Source organism: Rhincodon typus, chromosome 7, assembly GCF_021869965.1.
Source record: "Rhincodon typus isolate 14 chromosome 7, sRhiTyp1.1, whole genome shotgun sequence".
Taxonomy (NCBI): Eukaryota; Metazoa; Chordata; class Chondrichthyes; order Orectolobiformes; family Rhincodontidae; genus Rhincodon; species Rhincodon typus.
This window is the reverse complement of record NC_063338.1, coordinates 8,942,257-8,969,744: the sequence shown is the minus strand read 5'-3', so window position 1 is coordinate 8,969,744 and position 27,488 is coordinate 8,942,257. Positions and strand designations below refer to the sequence as shown.

Sequence of the window (27,488 nt, the reverse complement as noted above, 5' to 3'; positions counted from 1 at the left end):
CAGAAGAGAATAAAAGGACTTGAAGAGAGGGGACAAGGCCAGGTCAGGTTCAGGCATATGACAAGAGAATGATGGGTGGGATACATCCATGCAGTAAACCTCTTGGTACTGAAAGATCTAAAAGTTTAGTGCAAATAAGCCTTATATCTTTTGATAAATTCATACTGTCTTCAGATCACCCAAAACCATGTGTTTTCTTGGAGAGGTGAGAGCAGAGATTAAAAATCCCAACTAGGGTAAAGTTCTGGTTACATTTCTCTGATCCCACCCATGCAGCTGAACAAAACTAATCTCAGAGCTCTCTCTGATCCCTGTGATCCTAAATTACCCCACCTTTTGCAAGAGGTGATCTGCAACCCAGCCAAAAAAGCCAGACCTTGTGTGGTAGAAATAAGAAGAAGTTCTTTGCTTGGTTATAAATTAAAATGTATTATAAGTCTCCTGGATTTATGGAAATGGTAGTTGATGCTACTTTTCAAAGATAATGTTTGCTCAGGATCAATCAAACAGGTCAAGATTGTGTGCCTTGATTTTTATGAGAGGCACCAGGATGAGAAGCATGATTGAACATGGCTGCAGCATGATCAGTCAAGCTGATTGACAAATCGTTCTCAGTCATTCAGAATAGCAAAGGATTCTGCATTAGTGCTGCCGTGATTAATGGAGAAAGTGAACTAGAGCCATTGGTATGTTTGAATATTGAATTGCGGAAATAGTGATTGGCAGAAAAGAATCAGCTGAAAGATTTTGCGTTTATATTATTAGAAGTCAACTTTTTAAAAAGAGAGTGCTATTTTTCACTAATGAAAGATCAAATTCGGGTTCAAAATATGACTATATTAGGAAAGAGAGGAGAGTTAAGTGCAGCATGGGCCCCTAAAAGATGAAGGTAAGGAATGGCAGGCATTAAGTGATTACTTTGCATCAGTATTTATAGTTGAGGCGAAACTATCATGCTGTATGTCCCAAGGAAACTAATATTGAATCATGTATGGATGAAATTAACTGGAATTGACTTAAATCAGTTGGACAAGTGAATGCAGATTCCATCCTTGCATCTTATTTACCTTTATTTCAATGTTACAGTGCAGTAAGCAGAATATAGTCAAACTAGGCATGAGTTCTTCAGACAGTACCCCAAAGCCTTAATAGCCTCAAACATGCCTATATAATCAAATCTCCTGTTTATTTTCATTTGCTCTGTGATTGGCTATAAGTTTGTACATTGCCTAATATGCTGCATCACCTTTTTTATTCCTGTTTGTGCTCACCTCAGCAATTTCACCCTCTCCCACTTTTGGCCTGTGGTAAATGCATTTTTCAAGCTGCTAATTTAATAATTTGCTGAGGTGATCAGAGCCTTCGGTTTCTGCTAATTTAATCGTGCACATGGTATCATCTGCACCAACTGTCCTTTCTGCTCAATTTCAACTTAACTCCTTACTTGCTGTTTCTCAATATTCTTACAAATCTTTTTCTTGTTTCTTGTCTCAGAATATTCTCACCCTTCAACTGAGCTCCCTTTACTGCCTATGTAATTTGTGGCCCCTTGCCCATTCTCCTGATCTTTTCCTGTACAATGCATCAGGCTGTCGTCACTTATCCCCACGGAACTGCCATGTCTAAGGTTATAATTATTAAAATGTCATTATTCAACCGTTCCTAGTTTCCAAACTCCTTAGTCGTGACTTCAGGCTTGTGACATAAGCGTGATATGTTTCAGGGCGGTTTTAATCCTGTAGATTATGAAATTTCAGTGACAATGGGACATGTAATGCCTGCTACGTGGAATGGCTTGCATAACATCTTCTTCCAGTGGCATCATCATTTACAGTCTCATTGCATTAATATGGTGGATGGGAAGTCAGACTTGCATCCAATTTTTATAATTATTCTCACAAGTCCCATGCAAGACATCATCTGAATGATAGGGTTGTGCTCATTGTCTCACCAACTGTTGTTGTTACACAATGCTCCCCTTTACCTTTGCAAAGGTAATATTAATATTAACAGCGCTATTAGTATTAGAGCAAAAGCAAGCAAAACAAAAGAGTAGAGTAAGAACTGAATAATGTGCTTCGGGCACTGTATGTGAAGGGAAAGCCAAAAGAGATAAAGTAACTGAACAAAAAGAAAAAATGCATGTAAAACATTACAAATGGATGACATGTCAGGGGTGCACCTTGTAAGATTCATCTAAATGGCTCAGTGTTGTGGCCAGAGGAAGTATTATTTTTTAAAAATGAGCTACTTCAGATTTCACCTCTAACACATTAGAACCAATATTCAATTTGCTTTGATTTACTTTTTCAAGCCCATTTTTAGGACTTATTGGCTACCATGATGGCCATGTATAGTTTGCTGTCTTTTTGTATTTATGGATTGCCAATTCCTGAATGGTTTATTTTAATTAATCTATAATTTGATTTGCATCTTCCCAGTTACACACCCATAACCACCCCCCTCCACCACTCCCAACCCCCCCACCCCACATCCATGTACGTCCAGTATTATTTGATCACCTAGTGAAAAAATGACTCGTCGGGCAGGGTGGAGGTTCATGAACAGTACTCATGTTTTCTGTTGCCTTGTAACTGTGTGGTCTCAAATGTCTGACGTAAATTATGAAGGAACCATGTGTCTGCAAGATGATGATGGTATTTGACAATCCCATTGAGTAGAATACCTACATCAGCCTCCCTCTGACTGGTATAGCTCTAAAAACCATGACAATGCCTTGTAGGGTCTTTGCCCAATCTGCATAGTCTTGACCCAGATATCTATTCCTTTATTTAGATTGATCTTAAATCCAAACCCCGCTCCCCACAATAGAAACACAACCTGCTCCAAGAGGAGGTAACAGTCTTCAGTGGACTCTGTCTGTAGTAATGGATATTGAATTGCATTGGGTTGTAAACAGGACCTTGTCTGCCATTCACTGCTGGAACAGGAAGGACAGGAGGGTGAGCATGACCATCTTTTTGCATCAGATGTTCATTAGCAAAGCTAAAGGGGAAGATCTAAGCTGAGGTTAGAAACAAAAATTGATGGCAGGCATCCTGAAATGGATTCAAGTGATGCCACAAAAATTGCAGGTCAGAACATTCCTGATAAGATGACTTGGAGTTATGAAAGCCCGTGCCCAGTGACTCAGTGGTGTGCTGTGTGCAGTTCTTTGCCTCAGTATTGCTGTCATTTTGAATGACTAAATCCAGTGTTCCTGAAGTAGACTCATGCTCAACATGCAGATATCCCTTACTACCATGAATTCTTGTATCGTGCAAGAATGTTTACAATCGGACTGCAGTTCTAAGCTGTAATCAAGAATGATGTCTGCTTTCATGTTAGTCCCTGCAGACCTGGTCCTGAATAAACAAGTGACAAATGAAATTCATTGACCCTCTGAATAATTGAAGGATTAAGAGCATTGCGTACAAGGTTGAGTACAATTCATGACTTGTCTCTTCTAATTGAGGGCAGTTATTAAGAACTGCAAAGGGACTGATTGTTCTCTATTCATGTAGTGACATGACCAGGTTTTTATGTCATCATTAATGTTTGAAGCAGGGAAGGAAATTCCATGTTGTCACTGCACAATGATTTTGAAGGTAGAAATATACAGCTTCAACTCTCCTACTTTTATTAACTCTGATTTCAATGAAAAATTTGTCAGACATGAAATTCCTTGATGTCTGTAGTTGGTAAATAATACAGCAAATGTCACAAACAGAATATGTTTGTATAAAAATCAAGTTTTTAAGATTAAAGTTTTAGTCAAAATGTAGGGGCTCAACTTTTATGCGACCGATATTTTGGAGAGGTAAGAATCCAGCCATTTCCATTGACCCACTGTGGCAGAGTTGCCTGATCAGAGACTGTTTCCATTAGCTCCAGTTCCAAAGAATCCAAAAGTACGTGCACAGACACAAGGAGCTGAACACCTTCCTTTTAATGATGTGCTTTTCTATGATTCTATCAATGAGTAGGTTTTTGCCAAGATGTGTTTGACTTCAGTTGGTACGTACAAAGATTTATTGACTGAAAATTGGAAGCTACCCTAAGGCAATTCCGATGGCATTGTTAATGCTAACTAGGTCATCTGTCTCTTTTGAGCAAGATCTTAACGTCTGAATTCCTCAGTCTTCTGCCACTACTCCCATATCCAAGGAGGAGGATTAAAAGATTGTGGACTTGGCCATCTATATCACTATCCTCATTTCTCAAGTAATGCTGGATGCATCCTATTTAAGCTGATGACTTTTTTTCTTCGAGCGCTCAGCAGTCGTTCTGAGTCCTTCTTTATTTTTAAGCTATGCAGCTATTCTATCCTCCTTATTGTGCAGAATGTTGCAAAGTACACATTTAATTCCTCAAACTGCTGGCAGTCCTAAAAGAAGATCTCCTTTTTGACCCAGTGCTTACACCCTTTCAAGAACAAGTCTTTTAATGTGTAGGGAAGAGGGTCAGGTAGAATGTCAAGATAACGCTGAAGGGACAAGAGTTCAAATCCGTCTTTGGCATTTGGTGGAATTTGAATTCAATTAATAAGCCTAGAATTAAAATTAGCCTAATGACGGCCACAGGCCAGTTCAATTGTCATGAAAACCCATCAAGTTCACTGAAAACATCTGGAATTCTGCCATCCTTAACGAGTCTGGCCTACATATGACTGTAGACCCACAGCAATGCTATTGACTTTTAGGTGCCCTCTGAAAAGGCCTAGTAAGCTCTCTATTATGTAAAACCTCTGAGCCTGATTGCACCTACTCATCCTCCTTTTGTCTAACACTGAAGGAGCTCAAAGCTGTTTACCAACTGCTTCTGAAGTAGACATTCCTTCACCATTGGCAACACATCTCTGCAAACAAAACAGCGCAGAACAAATGCCTTTTAAAGACACAGGACTGTCACACTAACCTGAGAGCAGGCTATTCTAAACCTGATATTGTGCAACGATATGACTGCATTAAAGAAGGGATCCCTAGGTAGCAGCAATCCTAATATGATTGAATTTTACATACAGCTTGAGGGAGAGTCCCAACACTAATATTTTAAACTTAAATGAAGGCATGAAAGCAGAGTCAGCTAAAGTGAACTAGCCAGTTAGGCTAAGAGATAGGTCAGTTGAGATGCATTGGCAGAAATATTTAAGGACATATTTCAGACTAGACAAACACTAATGAGAAACAGAAGTTCTGAATGGGGGACCCACCACCTGTGGTAAACACAAAATATTAATAGTAAAGAATAACTAAGTAATTAATAAGGAGGGACAAAAAGTAATGAGAGAGAAAGCTGGTTAGAAATATAAAAGCAGATGAGATTGTGTAGATTTTTTAAAAAATGAAAATGTTATCCAAGTGAACATTGATTCCACAGGAAGTGATTTGGGGAACTAATAACGGACAATAAAGTCATGGCAGATGTATTGAACAGATAATTTTGCATGAGTCGTCACTAGAGGATACAAGTAACATCGTAGAAATGGCTGTAAAACAGGAAGTGAAAGGAAGAGAGGATGTAAAATAATTGGAAGAACAGATGAACTGTGCTTAGATTTCAAGCTGGGGTTTGATAAGGTTCTACATAAAAGGTTTGTACGGAATTTAAAAGTTCATGATGTTTTGGAATGGATAGAAGATTGGCTAGTTAACATAAAACAGTAGGCATAAATATTTCATATACTGATTGGCAAGATATGTGATGTGCTATTGGGATTAATGATGGCTCCTTAACTTTTTACAATTTATAAATTACTTAGATGAAGGAACTGAAGATATGATTGTTAAATTTGATGATGACAGTAGGTAAGAAAGTTGGGATGAGGATGTAAGACTACAACAGGAAATAGGTTAACTGAGTGGGTAAAAATCTCCATGCACAATCACCACAATGGCTGTAGTGTGTACCATCTACAAGATGCCCTGCAATAACTCACTGAGGATCCTTCAGCACACTTTCCAAATGTGTAACCTCAATCATCTATGAGAATAAAGGCTGCAGATTCAGAAGAACACCACAACCTGCAGTCTCCCTCCAAGTCACACATCGTTCTGGCTTGGAATTATATCGCTGTCCCTTCACTGCTGCTGTGTTAATATCCTGGAATTCCCTTCATATTGTGTGTACACCCACCATAAGGATTGCAGTTTTTCTCTGGTGTTTAGGGGTGGGCAATGATTGCAGGCCTAGCCCAGTGACACCCGTATCCTGTAATATCCCCACTCTTTCACGTTCTCTTTGCAGAAGGTTTATGTAATTGGTAAATTAATTTCAGTCTGGCTAGCTTCGGCAGGAAAAGTAAGGAGTACCATGTATTCCTCGGAAAATAACAATCTAAATGTGGTAGAGGACTATAGAGTCATAAAGTCATACAGCACGGAAACAAATCCTTCGGTCCAAATTGTTCATGATGACCAAGTTTCCCGAACTAAAATAGTCCCACTTGCCTCTGTTCAGCCTATATCCCACTAAACTTTTCCTATCATGTACCTATTCAAATATTATTTAAACATTGTAACTGTACCTGCATCTGCCTCTTCCTCTGGCAGTTCACTCCACACACTATCTACGCTGAGTGAAAAAGTTTCTCGTCAGGTCCCTTTTAAATCTTTCTCCTCTCAGCTTAAAAATATACCTCCTAGTTCTGAACTTCCCCCCCATCCTAGGGAAAAGACCTTTGCTAAACAGATCTTAAGATACAGTTGCACAAATTGCAAAGTAGTGAGGCAACTTATGATGATCGTTTGAAAATAAACATGGTTATGGTTTAATATTCAAAAGAAGAAATTATATCTTAAACTTAGATAGATAGAATTTTTGGTTAGACTACATTTAGAATACTGTGCTCAGTTCTGGGGAGGCAATGGCCTAGCGTTATTATTGCTGGACTGTTAATCTGGGGACCCAGGTTTGAATCCTGCCATGGTAAATAGTGGAATTTGAATTCAATAAAAATCTGGAATTAAGGGTCTAACAATGACCATGAAACCATTGCTGATTGTCAGCAAAACACATCTGCTTCACTAATGTCCTTTAGGGAAGGAAACTGTCATCCTTACCTGGCCTGGCCTCCATGTCATTCAGACCCATAGCAATATGGTTGATGCTTAACTGCCCTCTGGATAATTAGTAATGGGCAATATCTGGATAATTAGTAATGGGCAATAACTGTTGGCCTAGCCAGCGATGCCCATATCCCATGAATAAATAAATTTTAAAAAATGCATACCACAAGAATAAATATGCTGTGCATTGTGGAAGTTCAAGAGTGAGATTTGCAGGCTGACAGCAGAACTGAGATTGTTCTTAAGGATTGAGCAGGCTTTCCTCTATAAAAGAGAAAGCAGAAGACAGAACTGTGGAGGCCTTCCTGATTGTACAAAATTTATAGAAGGTTATGTTGATTGGGTTATGTGAAATAGAGTTGGGGAGGCTCATATGGAACATCAAAACCAACATGGAGCAGTTGTGTTGGATTGACTGCTTCTTCATTTTGCATGCTCTGTAATATAGGAGTTATTTATTGAGCAAAACTTAATTGAAGGAACCTGTTATCCCCATGGTTCATCTTTAAAATTAATGGTAGGTTATTTGTTAAGATTTGATGGAATCTGTCAAGAAATTTCCTTTCAGATTAATATTTTATGTTTGTTCAAGGTGACTGTGATTAAATGTGTATTATATTGCACATTTGCTACTAAGTTCTACTATAATAAAGTTTAGAAAGTGCGAATGAATCATGATGTTAAATCTCCATGCTGTTAAGCATGAAACATTTTCATGTACTGGGTGAGCAGATCCATTCCAATTTTGCTTCCATCTGAAAGGACAGAATTATCAGCCCTTTCCACGTCTCCAAAATCTCTAAAACTTGACTGTTGATTTTCTTTGAATTAGTCACGTATTAGATTCAAAGTGCTCATAAAATACCCATCCAGAACTAAGGTAAATTATTTAATGGATGTTTTTCCTCTTGCCTGAAAGACTGCAATTGCCATTAGTCATGGTTTCAAATTATAAAACAAATCATCAAGATTTCAATGAATGGCATGTCATCCTTTAGCAACTGATCAGTCTATAAAACCATGATCTTGTATGTCAGAATGGATTGAACTAGCATTCCTAACGCAGTTCCTTTAGCTGACTGATCATAGTCCACAATAAAACAGCACTGCTCCTTTTCTGAAGAAGGGTTCCAACCCGAAACGTCAGCTTTCCTGTTCCTCTGATGCTGCCTGGCTTGTTGTGTTCCTCCAGCTCCACACTTTGTTATCTCTGACTCCAGCATCTGCTTCTTTAACAGTTCTTTTCACCCCACTCAGTGGACTAGGGACCACGTTTAAGGTTTTGAGCAAAAGTTGCAGATTGAAGTGAAGAAAATCTTTCTCTTAAGCACTGAGTGATTATGACCTGGAGCCCATTGCCTTCCAGTGTTGGAAATGGAGACAGTGAATGATTTTAAAAGAAAATTGAATGGGCACTTAAGGGAGATAAACAAGCAGGGCCACCACAACAGATTGGGAATAGGACAGATTGGATTGCTCTGCAGAAAATCAGCATAGACCAAATGGGCTCCTGTGTCATTATGATTTTGTGCCACACTGGTGGCACTCTTACCACTGAGTTAGAAGGTTGTTGGCTTAAGTCCCACTCCAGAATCCTGAGCATAAAATCCATGCTACTGGGGGTGTCCTATACAGTTGGAGCTGCTGTCTTTCGGAAACAACATGAAGAAAAGTTGACTATTATTTATAGAATATATTAGATGCCAAAAATTTGGAAAATTTAACATAGATTTACACCAGTTATAAAAGGAATAGGCCGTGCTGATAAATATTTTATGGCTCCATCTCTTGGTTTAATCCTGCACTGAATTGAAATCTTGAGGCTATGTCTGATATTCAGATTCCTGTTACTGAAAGATGATTCATCCAAATGCTTTGCTAATCTATAGGACTGAAAAAAGTCTTAATACATGATAATGGAGAAATGTGCTACGTAGAGCTAGTGGTCTATGACTTCTGGTTCAAGGAAAGAACTATCAAATCATGTGCAGCTGATACAGGTTGTACACAGCAATAGGAGAAGTTGAAATTTTTCTTAGTGGCTTTATTTTTATTCTGTTAAGCCCAAAACTTTGACAGTTGTTATAATCCCAATAGAGACCAATAACTTTTTATAAAAATGGAATTTTGAATACTTTGAACTTCTGTAAGACTCTAAGTTTGGCCTCAACTGGAGTTTTGCGTCCAGTTCTGAATACCACACTGTAGCATAAATGGGAAAGCATTGGAGAGAGTGCAGAAGACATTTACAAGAATGATCCCAGGAATGAGAAACTTCAATTACGAAGATAGACTCAAGAAGCTGGGACTGTACTCGTAAGACCATATGACATAGGAGCAGAAATTTGGCCATTCAGCCCATCGAGTCTGTTCTGCCGTTTAATCATGGCTGATAAGTTTCTCAACCCCATTCTACCGCTTTCTCCCTGTAACCCTTGATCTCCTTGACAATCAAGAACCTATCTATCTCTGTCTTAAATATACTTAATGACCTGGCCTCCACAGCTATCTGTGGCAGTGAATTCCATAGATTCACCACTTCCTGGCTGAAGAAGTTTCTCTTCCTCTCCATTCTAAAAGGTCTTCTCTTTATTCTTAGGCTGTGACCTCGGGTGTTAGTCTCGCCTACCAATGGAAACATCTTCCCAACATCCGATCTGTCCAGGCCATTCAGTATTCTGTAAGTTTGAGTTAGATACCCCCATCATCCTTCTAAATTCCATCGAATATAGACCTAGAATCCTCAAACATTCCTCATATGTTAAGCTTTTCATTCCTGAGACCATTCTCGTGAACGTCCTCTGAACCCGCTCCAGGGCCAGTACATCTTTCCTGAGACATGGGGCCAAAACTGTGCACAATACTCCAAATGTGACCTGACCAGACCCTTATAGAGCTTCAGAGGTACATCCTTGCTTCTTTATTCAAGTCCTCTCAAAATAAATGCCAAAGTTGCAATTGCCTTCCTAACTACTGACGCAACCTGCAAGTTTACCTTGACAGAATCCTGGACTAGAACTCCCATGTCTCTTTGCACCTCAGACTTCTGAATTTTCTCTTCATTTAGAAAATAGTCCATGCTTCTATTCTTCTTATTAAAGTGTATGACTCGCACTTTCCCATGTTATATTCCATCTACCACTTCTTTGCCCACTCTCCTAACCTGTCCAAATCCTTCTGCAGCCTCCCCACGTCCTGAATACTAACTGTCCCTCTACCTATCTTTGTACTGTCTGCAAACTTAGCCAGAATGCCCTCAGTTCCTTCATCTAGATTATTATTGTTTAAAGTGAAAAGTTGTCCCAACACTGACCCTTGTGGAACACCAGGCTGTCATCCTGAGAAAAACCCTTTTATCCCCACTCTCCGCTTTCTGCCGGACCGCCAATCTTCTATCCATGCTAGCACCTTGCCTCTAACACCATGGAGTCTTATCTTACTCAGCACCCTCCTGTGCAGCACCTTGTCAAAGGCATTCTTGAAGTTCAGGCAGATAACATCCATTTGCTCTCCATGGTCTAACCTGCTCATTACTTCCTCAAAGAATTCTAACAGATTTGTCAGGCATGACCTCACCTTGATGAAGCCGTGCTGACTTTGCCCTATTTTGTTATGCACTTCCAAATATTCAGAAATCTTATCCTTCACGATGGACTCTAAAATCTTAACCACGGCCAAGGTTAGGCTAATCAACCTGTAATTTTCAGTCTTTTGCCTTACTCCCTTTTTAAACAGGGGTATCACGTTAGCGATTTTCCAGTCTTCTGAGACCCTCCCTGACTTTAGCAATTCCGGAAAGATAGCCACTAATGCCTCCACTATCTCTTCAGCTATCTCCTTCAGAACGCTGGGGTGTAGTCCATTTGGCCCTAGTGATTTATCCACCTTCAGGCCATTCAGTTCTTCTAGCACCTTCTCCTTGGTAATGGCCTCCATACTCAGCTCTGCCCCCTGACTTTCCAATTTTTGGGATATTACTCGTGTCTTCCACTGTTAAGACTGACACAAAGTAATTATTCAGTTCCTCAGTTCTTTGTTCCCCACTACTATCTTTCCAGAGTCATTTTCCAGTAGTCCAATGCCCACTTCTGCCTCTCTTTTGCCCTTTATTTATCTAAAGAAACTCTTACGGTCCTCTTTCTCCCCTTGGAGAAGGAAAGGCCGGAGGGAGATCTGATCAAAGTGTTCAAAATCGTGAGAGGGCTGAACAGAGCAAGTAGAAAATGTTCCCACGTGTGAAAATATCAAGAACAAAAGGGTGCAGATTTGAAGTAATTAATAAAGAAGCAAAATAATGAGAGGAAAATCTTTTTTGCCCAGAGTAGTTAGGGTCTGGTATACACTGCCTCAAAGCATGGTGGAGACAGGTTCATTTGAGGCTTTCAAAAAAGAATGAGATGATTATTTGAAAAGGAGCAATATGCAGGGTTAAGGGTTAAAGACAAGAGAACGGCACAAAGCAATATGTTCATTGTAGAGCCAGATGATGTGATGGGCTGAATGGCCTCCTGTGCTGTGACAGTTCTGTGAATTCCCAATGACTGACTCAAAGGATCAAACAACAAGACTTCATATTTCAAGGTTTTTACTGTAACTAAGTAAAATCTACTTTGACTAAACATGAGTGTATTAATTGGCTGCCAAGTCAACTGCAGAATAGAAATTCCAAAACCTTAACTTCCTAACACAGTCAAAAACCTCCACTCTGTTTTTTATGTTACACCTCATTCTCTGCAGCACTAGTCTCCACAGGGATAAATCCAAACCAGCTTCCATGTGTTTGCTTCTCCCCGTTACAACCAGCGTCCATCAAAAATCTTGATCTTCTGACAGTTCCCAAAGTGATTTTCAGCAGAATGGTCCACCAAGGGAATTCCTTCTCTTAGCCACACCAGGATGAATTTTCCAGTATCCTTAAATTCCCATCTGTCCCTGTTTCTTTGACCAGAGATTGAGCTCCCATTCGCATTTTGCATGGTGGCTAACAGAGTAACCACTTACCAATGCTGTTCACAGCAGCTGCTCCTTGCCTTTCTCTCTCTCTCCCCCTCTCTTTTTTCTCACTCTCGCTCTCTTGTTTCATCTTTGTCTATCTCTTTTTCTGTCTCTGGACAGACTATCTCCATCCAGGATGTCTGAATGCAACAGGCACAGTTGTTGTCTGTTCAAGTGTGAAACATGCACTTGATTTTCAGTAGGACTTACATTGGGCCCCCCGTTCCCATGGCAACCAGGTCACCTGGCAGCACTTAAAACTCCATGTTGACTTTAAAGGAGAGAGTTTGAAACATTACCATCTTGTAAAACCTCACATATGTAATGAATTTTAATATATTTTGATAAGTTTGTTTTGCCCACATTAGGATTTGGCTCTTGCTACACTGATTTGTCTTCCGCTACTTTGCTATTGCCTGAACACTTTATGTCGCCAAGTTATTTAACTACGGGAGGTGCTGCAACTGAGCCTGATGATGACCTCATCTAGTGTCCACTTCTAACCTTTCCAACTTGGGTCACTGAATTGTATTTCTCTCCCTCTTCTTTCAGCATCAACAACACTAGTGGTCATCTTAAAATATTGCAGATGCTGAACATCAGAAATAAAACATAAAAAAAGAGAAAAGCCTCCAGGTAGGCAGCATCTGTGGAAAGAAATGAAGTTAATGTTTCAGGTCGAATGATCTTTCATCAGAACCCAGATATGGTACTCAACTTCTGTCAAAAAGCATCAATTTTATCCCAGATTGAGATTAAACCGAGAGCATTTCAATTGTGTAACTAGGTTTATGTCCAGGTTAGCCATCAGGAACAGTTGCTGTAAATCTTTAATGACAAATGATTTATTTTTTCTGTTCAAATTTGATGTAATTTTCACCTGATTTAAATATGTGCCCATTATTTCAGATTTTGAGGTTTGTTAGATTTTGAATTCACTTTTCATTCAATCGGTTTCTAAAACAACAACTTGTATTTTATACAACTCTTACTGTAATAAATCATCCCAAAGTATTTTGCGAGAGTATATTGAGCCACAAAAGTGAGCAATAGGATCAATGACTAAAAGATTGGTCAAAGACAGTATGCATCCTGTAGTAAATAGAGACCAAGAGATTTAAAGAGGGAATTTCAGAGCTCAGGGCTGAGGCAGTTGATGGTGCAACTGCCCTTGGCTAAGCAAAGAGTATTGTGAATGGTACAGAGTACAAATTAGTACTTTCTCATCAGGTGCTGCTGGGAGAAATTGAACACTAGAGGATATTGTCCCTTCTGCCAGACAAGGTTATGTTGACTAAAAGCTATTCTCTAGTTCACATTTCACAGGTCTCATGCTGAGCTGCTGCTTCGCCCGATTTCCTGAAACAATACAGACTTCTGTTTCATACAAAGAAGTAATTCCTGCTGTCTGTTCAGACATCTTTTCTTGAGTTTAGGGGCACCAGTAAGAGACTTCATGATGGTATTGGCAGAAAGGGATGAGATGAAATGTATGCAGAGAGAAAAGTAAATGGCAAAGAAAAACTAATGTGGAAATGTATATTTAAGACATTAGACAGTTTGAATTTTAGAAGGAAAATCATTAAAAATAGAAAACAATTTGAGATTTGCTATGTCAAAACCATGTTGAGCATACAGAAGCATTTAAGATGTTTCACAGACATTATCAACAAGTGAACTCCTAACCATGAGAAAAGATATTACAAGCCTTGACGTTATAAATAACCTTGCTTTCTACTCTATAGCTTATCTCAAATTTTTACAAATCATTGGTAAGGCAACAGTTAATATTATATCCATTTTTGTGCATCTTACTTTTGGAAGGATCTCAAGGTCACGAAGGTGGGAGATTTTAAAAAAAAACCTTGTGACTCTTCTCACTTAACAGGGAAAGCTTATGAGTAAACCTGATTGAAATGTCAAAGTATGATGTCCTTTCAGAAGACAACTTGAGGGAAAAATATTTCCACCATTGGAAGCACAATCCATATGAGTTTTCAAGGAACTGAAATAAGTATTTAAGAAAAAAAGTGCGTTGGAAAAATAGTGGAACAAAACACAAAGCTACTTGAGAGAGCCAGCAATAGTGCAATGGATCTGTTGGCCTTCAGCACTGTAGAATTTTATGATATATTCTTGATGTTGTTATGCTAATTAATCTTGCAGGCATCCTGTAAATGCTTTTTCAGGTATTTCAACATCATTATTGTATTGTTAGGCTCAGTGCCTTTAGATCAGCTGATACTCAATTACACTTTCTCATCCCTTCTGTCAAATCTCTGGTAAAATTACTTTTTGACTCCTATTTGCATGAAATTCAATCCCAAAGTATTTGTATTGTGAACTGATTTTGTATCATTGCCAAAATACATACTATAATCTCAGGAAAGATGAGAGAACCGGTGCACAGGAGGCATTAAAAGGAAGTGGTCCTGAGGTTTTCCTGTAGAGTTAAGACAGATCACAGTCTCAGCTTCTACAGTAATTTCCAGAGGGCTGAGCTCTGTATGCAGCAGCTGGCTTACGTTGTTACTGCCATTGGCAGCAGCAGGCACCCCAGGAAAATGAAGGACTGGGGTTGGGGGGCGATTGTGGTTGAGCAGGAGTGTTGTCTTTTGGGATTCCTTGTTCAAACCATGACCTTGTAAATAGGAAGCTGTGCCAGTGATGATATGATTGATTGGGCGTATGAAAACGGAAAGACACTGAAGAGAGAAGCAGCATTTGGACTTGTGCTAAACCTGGATGTATGTAGTATAACTGTACTTGGAAAGAACTTAGAGTCTAATGACCTCTAATTTCTAAAGTAGAGTGACCGATCTCCAAGACAAGTTATACACCAATAACGATTGTATTTTATCAGAGGATCAACAGTGCTGCGTTGGCTATGAGTTTTTTAGTTGCGTGTGTCTTGTGTTGCAGTCATTTCTTGATGGGTCCTCTGAGTGCTCCTGTTTTTCAGTTACCAGTCTTTAATATTCGCAGGTGATTGCAGAAAATTCTGCAGCACATCACTGTTTAATTAGGTAATATAATGAAAAGTAGTTTTTAAGAGCCTTTGTCCTTGATGTGATTCAGCTTGGTTGTCATGGCTGCTTCACTTTATCTTTTATGAATGGACAAATCCTATTATCTGAACTATCAGAGCCTGACCTGCAAACTGTGAAGTTCACAGGAAAAGTAAGATAATGATATATTATGTTATAGTTTTTTTGTAGGTATTTTTAACCAAGTGTTTTGATTTCCTGTTTGCTTTTAGTGACGCACATTATTGTTCCCAATGACCATGCTCTCTCTACCATGAAGTGTTTGACGGGGATTGTCTCTGGCTGCTGGCTTGTGAATTTTGAATGTAAGTAGAACGTTATATTAAAATAATTGCAGTCTAATTGACACCAATGTTGAGCTGTTAAGTGAAATAGCAAGACCAGAGATTACACAGTGACGCCTGGATGTGGAGATGTTTTGATATTTGGTTTAATTTGAAGAGTGCTGGTGGTAAAACATCTGCACTTTAAAAATGTTACCTATTCCTGTCAGTCTGATTTTAGCATCTACATGCTGCCCATTATGTACTGTGAAATAACCCAATTCTGAGCTTATAACTTTTACTCAGCACTACCTGCATGGCTTCATGAACCTGGCCAGGTTGTAATCTTTTAGTTCAATATTACCTATGCCTGCTATGTTTGAGACAGTTCCTTTACTGAGTTTAGGAAAAAGAAGTGAATTTTTTGTGAAATTCAACTTGCTTACCGTTTTCATTTCTCTAACCTGACTTCTGCTGGATGTAGTTCTGTGCTTGCCAGCAGCCCTTCAATGCTTTGCTCAAATTGGCTATTCTTCATCTGTAACACAAGGCAGACTATTTGGCTATGAAAGCTAACATGGCTATAGTTCTTTGCAGTATCGATGCTAGAAAGACCCTTGCCTGACTCTTTATTTTCAGGGTGGGTCACGAGAAAGCAATCAAAATGGTTAATCCTGACTGACTTCCTTTTTGAAACCCTCTAGTGCTATTGGGGCGAGCTTTGGTGCCCCAAATGCTGCGTTTGCTGAGATGCACCAACTCAGCAGAGATTAGGAATTGGAGCTACATTTTTCTTCTGTGTGGTCTAAAGATGTATTGACTTTAGTTTAAAAAAAATTCAAAAACTACCACAAAGTTTTTAATACTTGGGCTTCAAGGTACACATTAATATTCAAGTTGCTTCTTGGGGACCTATGTAAAATAAATTATTGAGGTGAGAATGTCTAGGTTTTGTGCTCTCTGCTCAATGATTCTCAGGGTAGGAAGAAGTTGGATAGTTGTCAGAAACAGGGATTGCAATGCCCAATTAACCACAATGAGGTGGATGATTCTGATGCAGGTAGCTGGTCAACTTTGTGTTGCAATTTTATTTGAATAATCTCTGATCCTTTGGAAGGCTGTTATCAAAACAATAGACAGCGTTATTGAAATTATTGAACTCCGTGTTATTTGCTGAAGGCTGTAAGGTGCCACTTAGATTATGATTATCCTCCATGTTGTCTTTGCATGGGTTTGGTCTCAGCAGAGCTGACTTATTTTCTGCCATCATTAACACTTACCTTGCATCTCAATCTTTCATTTGCTACCATCAACACTTACTTTGTCTTTTGCTCTGGGCACTCTGACCATAAATTCCACTCAGTCCTCCAACCTCTTTGTAAACAGCATTAAAAAAAAATTTACAGCCTGAAGGAGCATCACTGGATTTGAAACATTAACTCTGTTTCTCACTCCACCGATACTGCCTGCCCTGCTCCCAGACACCCGGCACTTTGTTTTCATATCATTCAAAGCCAGCTTGCATCCCTTAAAGGAGAGATGAATTGTTCTTGGAACAGATGCTGAGGGTCATGGTTGAGGAGCATATAACCTCTGGAAGAGGAAGGAATGAGTGATATTGGAATAAAAATTGCCTCCAAGTTAGTCAGGCACTGCACTCAGAGATCTTATTGGAGTTGGTGGAAAGGAAGAGAAAAGTCCTGTACTTGTCAGGGAAAACAGGACCCTGCTGACACACTGTCAAAAGGCAGCGGTAACACAGCAGTGGAGATTGCTGACAGGAGTTGAGCAACAGGACTTGGAAACTGTCACAAGATGTTTGTTGATCTCACAGGAATGGTCATTGTCAGAAATCGCATCTACGCATGTTATATTGTAAGCTATTGCTCAAATCACCAAAATCCCATCACTGTTTATCAACAAACTCTTATCAATTAGACCTTATACTTAGTAATCGTACGCTTCGCTATGTTCTCTCCGCAGTTAGCACTACTGCAAGCCTCACGTTCACATCTCTCATTTCCTATGCACTGCTAGCTATTCAATAATGACAGCAATAATTGCAAAACAGATTGCATGACTCTCATTGATGCAGTTGCCTCTTTCTTACCAGTGCAAGTTGCACATAACCTGAGGTACGAGACAATAGTGTAGTAGTAACATCTCTGAACTAACAATGTTGAAGCAAAAACTAATGTTGTGGACATATATTTAAGTTGCATCATGGTTGGTGGTGGAATAGAAATTGAATTAACAAAATCTGGAATTGAAAGCCAGGCTCAGTAACGGAGACTTGAAGCTATCATTGTTGTAATGCCCATCTGATTTGCTCATGTACTTTAGAGAATGAATTCTGCTGTATTCGTCTGGTCTGGCTCACACGTGACTGTATCCATAGTAATGTGGTTGACTCTTAACTGGCCAGCAAGTCCTGTCCTTGCCAATGACACCCACATCCCATGAAAAAATCCAATCAAATAGAAGGAAAAGGCAACTGCACCTCGAAAGGAGGGAAACTTCATATTTTAACCTCCATGAAGGAGACTGCGTTGACTGTCATTGCTGAGACCAGGGCCAGCAGCAGGACTGAAACCATTGCAGTGACAGAATTCTCACAGTATTCCCAGTCTTCTTCTTCATTATCCCACTTGACTCTCATATCACACACACTTCTAATGTGCATGCTTCTTGTGCCTTTACGCTGTAAAGTACTCAAGAAGAGCAGCTTGGCCATGAGTGAAAGAACACCAAGAAGAGAGTAATGAGAAGGCACAGTATTGTCTATTAATTCCACATTCGCAGCCTCAAGCTCAGACACCGGCACTACATCTAACTTAGATGCTATATTAGAGTGTGATTTGCACATGGTGAGCTACTGTAACATGAGTAAACTGCAATCAGTAGCTGCCAGCTTACAGGAGGTTAAGGTTGCACACAAGTTTCACTGCAGAGGCTGCCAACGAGGATTTTGATTGATGGATATAAAACAAAGCGCTTAGTGCATTAGGAAGCCTGCGGTAAAACCTGCGGTCAGTGTTAAGGAATGTGTAGGAGTCCGGCACTAACTTGACACAGGATTTTGCACAGAACCTGGGCCTCATCCTTTCAGACATGAAAGTACTGGCAAATTTTGCACACTGGTGAACCCAAACATGATGCACAATCAGATGACTAATGTCACAGCTTCAGCCAACCAGTGTCTCAATGACACCAATGAGAGCTCAGACTGCTGGCATCATGGCTACGGATTGCAGTGTGCAAAGGAGATCACAGAGTCTTGAGAAGACCTCCAACAAATTGCTAGGATTGTTGAAATGCCTCTCCATGGGACTCAAAGTAGCTATGTGAATCATGAAGAACACAGCAGGCCAGACCGCATCAAAGGAGCAGGAAAGTTGACATTTTGGATCGGGACCCTTGAACTTTCCTGTTCCTCTGCTGCCTGGCCTCCTGTGTTCCTCCAACTCCACACTGTCTTTTCTCTGACTCCAGCATCTGCAGTTCTTGTGATCTCTCTGTGAATCATGAGCCTTGTTATGTTCTCTGAGGACAAAGTGACCAAGGTTGGGAAATAATTTTCCCAGGGCCCACAACAGTTCATAAAGAACAGCAGAATGGGAAAGGAGGTTAAGTATCCCTTCTAGTAAAGAACAACATGAGGACATTTGTGTGAAAGAATCTTAGCTCAAAATTTTTAAAAAATATATCTTTATGGGTTACAAGATGGGATAGCAAGGATCAGAAGAGACTGGTGGCATAGTTTATAGGGCCCCAGACAGTGGTTATATCATTGGAAAGAACTTGCGGTAGCAAATAATTGGAGCTTGCAACAAAAGCAATGTTATGATTTTGGGAAACTTCAACGTTTCCCAATCAAATAGGCAGGGATAGTCTGGAAGATGAGTTTATAAAATACTTTTATGACAATTATCCTAGAGCAAACAGTTTTCTTGATCGCCAATCAACTTGGGCTAATGCTGTTTAAGATCTAATCTCGTGCAGGAAGTCAAGGTTAATTAGTAACATTATAGCAAAAGATCCATTTGAAAATAGAAAGTCTTACCAATGTTCTTAGAAAAGTATAGTATAATTGGAACAAGTCACCATGGTTTAACGAAAGGGAAATCCTGTTTCACAAGTTCATTACAGCTTTCTGGGGAACCAGTAAACGTAATATATTTGATTTCCAAAATCCATTTGATAAGATGCCACATGAATAACTAATACACACAATAAGGGCTTGTGTATTTGGAGGTATTAGCATGGGTAAAGGCCTGGTTTACAGTCAGGAAGCAGATAGGGATCGGTGAAGCATTTTCAAATTGGCTGGCTGTGACTGATAGTGCATGAATTAATGCTGGAGTCTCAGCAATGTACAATCTATGTGAACAACTTAGACACAGAAACCGTGATATATGAAAGCTTGCCAACAATACAAAGCTAGGTAGGAATTCATGATGTGTGGAGGACATAAAGAAGCTGCGAAATGATAGAGACATGGTAAGTGAGTGGGCAATAATTTAGAATTATGTGCATTTGGAATATGTTGTGGGCAAGCGAGTAATTATTTACATTAGTCATAGGAATAAAAAACCAGAATAATATTTTAAAAACTTGTGGATGTTGATTTCACAGAGCGTTGATTGTACTTATAAAAGAGAGAAAAACATGTCAGGATGCAGATAGAGGAAACAATTAGGATAGCAACATACATTGGCCTTTAATGCAAGGGAATTGGAGTACAAGAATAAAAAAGTTTTGTTACAATTCTACAGGGTTTTCATGAGACTGTGCCTTTAATATTCTGTGTAGTTTTGGCCTCTGTACTTATGGAACTGTTGTGTTGGAGATAATGCAATGAATGTCCGGCTCACTAAAGACGGAAAGTTAAAGGTCTGAAAAGGGGGAAAAGCTGATTTTAAGAACATTAGACAAGATCTGGCCAAAATGAACTGGGAGCAGCTATTTGAAGAAAAATCCACATGACAGCAATTGGAGACATTCAAAAGAGTGATAGTGAGAGTGCAGGGCCAACACATTCCCATAAAGGTGAAGGGTGAGACCAACAAGTCCAGAGGACCCCGGATGTCAAAGGATATACCAGATTGGACGAGAAAGAAAAAGAAACATATTATGCTTCTGAAGGCTCCAAACAGTGGATGCCTTAGAATTGTATAAAAAATGTTGCAGAAAGGATCAGTTAAAAAAGAGATTTTTTTTTTTAAAAGAGAGTGAAGACAGAGTATGAAAAAAGCACTGGTAGGTAACATTAGGAAAATGTAAAGATATTTTATAAGCCTAATTGAGCAAGAGAATGACCAGGGAAGAGTAAGGGCACATGAGGGAACAAAGTAGCAGTCTGTGTGTGGCACTGGAAGATATTGGCTTCTATAGGTTTCAAATAAGTACTTGGCTTCTGTGCTCACTGTAGAGATGCCGATGTGGGTATACACATTGGGGAGGGAGACTGTGTGACATACTTGAAAGAGCAAGCATTGAAAGAGAACGAATATTTAGTTGTTTTAGCAGCCTTGAAAATGGATAAATTGAGTGAGATAGATTCTTGATCTGTAGGAGAATCAAAGATTATGGGGAAAACACAGAAAAGTGGATATGAGAAATGTCGGATAATCCATGATCCTATTAAATGGCGGCGCAGGCTCAAGGGGCCACGTAGCCTATTCCTGATCCCATTTCTTATGGTCTTATGATAGAAGCATTCAACATTACATAGGGACTTGACAGGTTAGATAGTAATGTAATATTACTTCTTTTGGCTGGGAATATAAATCAAGGGATCACAGTTTCAAGTTTAGGAGCCGTAATCATTTAGGATGAGGGTTCAGTCAAGGTGTTGTGAATCTTCGGAATACTCTACTCCTGAGAGTTGTGGAGACGCCATCAGTAAATATATTTAATGTTAAGATGTACATATTTTTGGTGTCTGAGGGAATCGAGGATTATGGAGAGTTGGTGAGAATGTGGAGTTGAAGCCCAAGGTCATCCATGACTGTATGGTGTCTTGCTGTTCCTATTTTTTGTCATCCACTGTTCATAAAAGCACAATCTGTGAAATGTTGTAAACATCTCTGGCTACAGACCTGAAGAAGGTAGGCATGTATATATTTAGTATAAATATTGTCCACGCAGCTACTAGATTTCAGTTCTCCATTTCAATTAAATTTAAGCTTTACTTGTTGCCACGATGGGAATTGAACCTTTGTCCAGATCATTAGCATGGAGGTCTGAATTAATAGTCCAGTGACACTACCACCACACCATAATCTTCACCTTGGGTTTTGTGCAACTTGTACTAGTGAGAAAGAGGCAAGTGCAAGAGAGTCAGTGAGTTATTTTTTTATTCCTTTATGGAATGTGGCTGTCGCTATCTAGACCAAAATTTATTGACCGTCCCTAATGGCCCTGGAGAAGATGGTGGTGAGCTGCTTCCTTGATCCACTGCAATCCTTGCTGCTGCAGAAGGTGACAGATGGGGGAATGTTCTTTTGGAACATAAGAACGTAAGAGCTAGGAGTAGGTAAATAAACCCCTCAAGCCTGCTCCGCCATTTGATACCATCTTGGCTGATTTCATTTCAGCCTCATTCTTTCCCTGTTCTGCTTTCATGTCCACTCTTTAACCCATTACAAAATAAATTTCTATCTCCTCCTTAAATTTACTCAATGTCCCAGCATCCACATATTCTCAACTGTTTGAGAGAAGTAATTTCTCCTAATCTCTGTTTTAAATCCTAAAACTATGACCACTCATTCCAGATTGCCCCACATTAGGAAACATCCTTTCTACATCTACTTTGTCAATTCACTTGAGCATCTTTTATAACTCAATTAGATCTCGTATCACTTTTCTAAACTCCAATGTGTATTGGCCTAAAACTGCTCAATCTATCTTTACAAGACAAACCCCTCATCTCTGGAATCCATCCAGTGAACCTCCTCTGAACTGCCTCCAATACAATTAAATTCCTCTTCAAGTAAGGGACTAAAATTTGTACGCAATACTCCAGGTGCAGCCTCACTAATGCCATCTAAATCTCATATGTGGTTCTTCACTGGGGATCAGTTAGGAGAATTGTGTCCCGAGTACTCTGGGTGGAATAGTCTCCCACTGAAAGTCGTCTTTTTTCCATCCCTTTCTCCCTCTTCCAGCAGCTTTTCTTGCTTGCCATGCCTTCCATCATCTCCAAGCTATTCGACATTCTCAACTGGTTTGTCGAGAAGCCTTGATATCAGCGCAAAGTACTTCAGCGCCTATCATGGCATTCCTTGTAGACCTTTACATAACCATAGACAGCGTCAGATACTTGTGGAAACTGCAAAATATTTGATGATCCATAGAAATAACACTGATGGCAAGGCCTTTCTCAAGTTGAAGGTGCGTTCAGATGAGTCTGGTTAAGTGAGATCATTGACTGGAGTATTGAGATAAAACAATGGGCACCACTGATGTCACATTGGTGCTATTGATATCCTGATCTCCATGCTCTGGATCCTTTCAGAGGGTATTCAGTGCATGAGCAAACAGCTGTGCGGCACCCAGTACAATTCGCCTCACAAGTACAAGTGTGCAGTGCCAGTGCATTTTTAAAGCTGTAGGGTCATTCAGTGTCCCATATAACCAATGCTAACAAGCCTAATTTCCCACCCTCCCCGTTTAGTGGTCCAGGATTATTGTTTTGCTGTGGGGTCATGTGATCAAGAATTGGTGTCTGGAGTGACAGGGAAGAGAAGTGATGAATTGTGATATTGAATTGTTAGGCTGTGCTACTGAAGTGTTTCATATTCAGCCCATGTGTATACACAATGTTCCTTTCATACTTTGTACTGCTCTATTACTTTTCATTGTTTCCCTTTGAGACTATTTTCATGCACAAGTACACAATTGGCTGTTGATAAACAAATGTACATGTGGCAGTTGAGGAAAAATATCGGGTTTAAAGTTGTAGCATTTTTCTTTTCCCTTCTAATTGTCCCATGAAATTGATTACGTTCTATATAACCTGAAATCAGAGTCTTTAGTCTGGTGAATGTAGATACACAACGCTTCAGGGTTGAACTAGATCACATGGACGAATGAAAACAAATGAAGGATACCAGTTATTGCTGTGTATTCCTATGTTTCTCAGCTTTTGCTGCCTCATTTTGTCTTCCTGTTTTCATTCTAAAAGTGACAAGTTTTTCTTTTAAACGAGCTTTCTTGATCATTGGTTCATGCTTGTGTTGTTTTGATCTATTTGTGGTTTGTCCAACCTGACCTCGGCCCTATTTTAGTGTTTAGTCAGTTCCAAACTGTTAGCAGAATACCTTGCTTAATTCTTCAGGCCATTGCCTTAATTGCTCCCAGTCCCTTTTTCTTTTGTCAGCTATGACACAGAGGTAGAACTCCTCTGCAAAATTAGAGGGTTTTGAGTTTGAGTTCCTTGAGTGGACGGATAAACAAGGCTGATAGTCAAGCAAGAGCATTGCGTTGTCTCTTAGATAAGATGTTAAACTGAGTTTCCATCAGCCCTCTGAGATGGTGCAAAATATTCTACAAAACTGTTTGAAGAAGAAACGAAACGTTCAGTCCAGTATCCTGGCCAATAGTTATCATTTGATTACCCAAATTACATGGTCATTATTTCATTGCTGTTATTGGAATTTTGGTATGTGCCAATTGGCTGCAAAACTACATTTACACGATCATGCTTGACAAGTACCTCTACAAAACCAAAATACTAGAGATGCTGGAAATCAAATAAAAATGAAAAAGTTCTGGCAAAAAACTTAACATGTCATGTAGCTTCTGTGGAGAGAAATAAAGTTAATGTTTCAGATCAAGTTGACTTCTCCTTGGAACTGAAGGCAGTAAGAAATGTAATGGAATAGGTGGGGTAGGGCAGGAAGAATGAAGAGTCTCCTGTGATAGTTGGAAAGCAGGGGAGCTTATAGAACAAAATATTTCATGGTACTACATTTCTTACTGTCTTGAATTTTAATAAAAGGTCCTTTTGACCTGAAACATCAACTGTTTCTCTCTACTGATGCTGGCTAATTTGAGTATTTCCAACATTTTTTTAATTTCAAACAATACTGTGTTGGCTATAAAATGTGTTGAGAATATCCTGGTGTTATAGAAGAAAAGTTTGTTCTGGTACGCTATAGATTATATAACTCTGTTAGTTTTCTTGACCTGGCCACGGTACTCGTAGATTAGAAATTCACGATTAAACCTATTGATGGCTGAGAAATTGACGTGAACATCTCATTTTGTTGTGAAGGTCATTGAACCTGTTCCCATATACATGAGAACATTTTCATGATGCACTAAGAGAAAATCATGAGGATCAGTATGAAAGGGATCTTGTGTAGTGCTCATGCTATGATAGTGTAAGATGTGTAATCAGTGCATGAACATTGAAATAGGCAGCCTTAATTACGGCAACCAGAGAGAAAAGTTGTGAAGTGCTTCAGATTTTCTAAGATATGTTATTCCAGTTTATGTAATCAGCTGAAAGATATGTGGCCTTTAGGCAAGTCTTTATTTCAAGATCAAAGAGGTTTCAGTTCCAAGAGGATGTTTTTTTGTAAATTGTAAATTACATTTGTATGCTAACTCCTGATTCCATTCACCACCTGTTGATCTCAGTTATGTCTATGGAATTTAACTGTCATTTGGATGCTTCATTAAGCAGTGGCTTTACAATGATGCAGTAGCTCTGGATATATTCCAGATTTATTTACTGGTCCTTTCTGCAGTTGTGTCATATAATCTTGACCATGTACTTAACCAGGTAAGGAACATGAGAGATGATAAAGGGAGCAGTTTCTGGCCTTGCTTCCACACAAAACTTCTTTCTCTCACTGCCTGAAGGTATGGATTTGTTGTGCAGTTTTCGGAGCCTTGTCTAGAGAAAGCCTGAATAAAATCTATTGGCAAATTACTGAATCATCGAGATCATCATAGCCCAGCCAAATCTTGCCTCTATTTGACACCAACACGCACTTGCAATTGCAATTCCTTTATACCTCTGTTGATCATTTTCATTTTAACCCGAGACTGTTGAAACAAAGTGTTGCGCCTGTTAGACCTCTCAGCAAAAATCCATCTCGGTAAGGAGGAAAGATCCCAAGAGAGGGATAAACCAACCATGGCTACCCAAGGAAGTTGAGGAGAGTATTAAGTCGAAAGTAAAAGCATATATGGAGACCAAAATCAGTGATAGCATTGAAGACTGGGATAAATTCAGAATTCAGCAAAGGAGGACCAAAAAGATAATAAAGACAGAGAAAATAAATTGCGAGGGCAAACTAGTAAGGAATATAAAACCTCGTAATAAGAGCTTCTTTAAATGTATTAAAAAAAGGAGAGGTCATAGTGAACATAGGCCTCTTAAAGAATGAATCTGGGGAGACAGTTGTGGGGAACAAAGACATGACAGAGGATTTAAACAGAGATTTTACATCAGTCTTTACAGTGGAAAATATACCAAACATCTCATTAATAGTAAAGGATATAGAGGATGCATTAAGTAACTTCACCATCACTAACGAAGTAGTATCAGACAAACTAATGAGGCTAAAGGCAGCTATGACCCACAGGCCCCGATGGCTTGCATCCTAGGATCCCAAACAAGGTAGCTACAGAGATAGTGGATGCATTAATTGTAATTTTCCAAAAATTCCTTAGTTTCCGATGAAGTACCAGAGGATTATAAAAAAAGCTAACTTGACACCCCTATTCAAAAATGAGGGGAGGCAAAACGTGGGTAACTAGAGGCCGATTAGTCTAGCATCTATTGTTGGAAAAATATTGGAATTAATTATTAAGGAAATAATAGAAGAACATTTGGAAATTCATGATCTAGTCAAGCAAACTCAGCATGGCTTCATGAAAGAGAACTCGTGTCTAACTAATTTATTAGAGTTTTTTGAGGATGTCTCAACCAGGGTGGATAGAGGGGAACCGGTAGATGTGTTATATTTGGACTTTCCAGAAAGCATTTGACAAAGTTTCACAGATGTTTAAGACGTAAGAGAAAAGCCCATGATTTTTGGAGGTGGTTTTTTGGCATGGGTAAAGAATTGACTAATTGGGGGAAACAGCGTGTGGGTAAACAGGGTGGCCAGTGGAGTTCCGCAGGGATCAGTGGTAGGACTGCAACTGTTTACAATGTACATTACTGACTTGGTGGAAGCAAGTGAATGTACTGTATTCAAATTTGCAGACACAAAAATAGATGGAAAGGCAGGTTGTGAAAGTAATACAGACGGTTTACGAAAGATATTGGTAGACTCAATAAATAATCCAGAAGTTAGCAACTGGAGTATAATGTGGGAAAATGCAAAGTTGTTCATTTTGGAAGAGAGAACAAATGAACAGAATATTACTGAAATGGTGAAAAACTGAAGAAAGCTACAATGCGAAGGTACTTGCATATGAAACACAAAGCAAGCACACATGTACAGCAGGTAATCAGGAAGGCTAATGGAATGTTGGCCCTTATTTCAAGAGGGTTACAGCCTAAGAGTAGGAATGTCTTATTTCAACTGTACAAGGTGCTGGTGAGACCACATCTGGAGTACTGTGAATAGTTTGGTCCCCTTATTTAAGGAAAGATATCATTTCATTGGAGGCTGTTCAGAGAAGGTTCACTAGGGCGATTCACTAGTATGGAGGGATTATTTTACGAGCAAAGGCTAAACAGGTTGGGACTGTAGTCATTGCAGTTTAAAGGAATGTGAGGTAATCTTATTGAAAAATATAGGATTCTTAAGTGGCTTGACAGATTAAATGCTGAGAGGATGTTTTCCCTCATGGCAGAGTTTAGGACCAGAGGGCATAGTCTCAGAATAAAGGGGGACCAAGTTAAGACTGAGATGAGGAGAAATTCCTTTTCCGAGGATTGATTATCTTTGGAACATCTTGCCACAGGGAGCTGTCGGGACAGAGTCCTTATGTATATTTCAGGCTGAGATAGATTTTTGATTAGTAGAGGAATTGAGGGTTATGGGGAAAAGGCAAGAAAGTGGTTATGAGGGAAGTTAGATTAACGATGATCCTATTGAATGGTGGAATTGGCCTGAGGGGCCAAATAGCCTATTTCTGTTCCTATT

At 39.4% G+C, this 27,488-nt stretch overlaps 1 protein-coding gene across 1 annotated transcript in view; it reads left to right on the top strand.

Moving 5' to 3' along the window:
- Positions 1-27,488, top strand: part of bard1 (BRCA1 associated RING domain 1) — a 190,799-nt gene that overhangs the window by 141,286 nt on the left and 22,025 nt on the right. Inside the window, exon 9 of the mRNA XM_020510724.2 lies at positions 15,322-15,414. Coding sequence (XP_020366313.1) covers positions 15,322-15,414 — 93 coding nt within the window. The remainder of the gene's footprint in view (positions 1-15,321; positions 15,415-27,488) is intronic.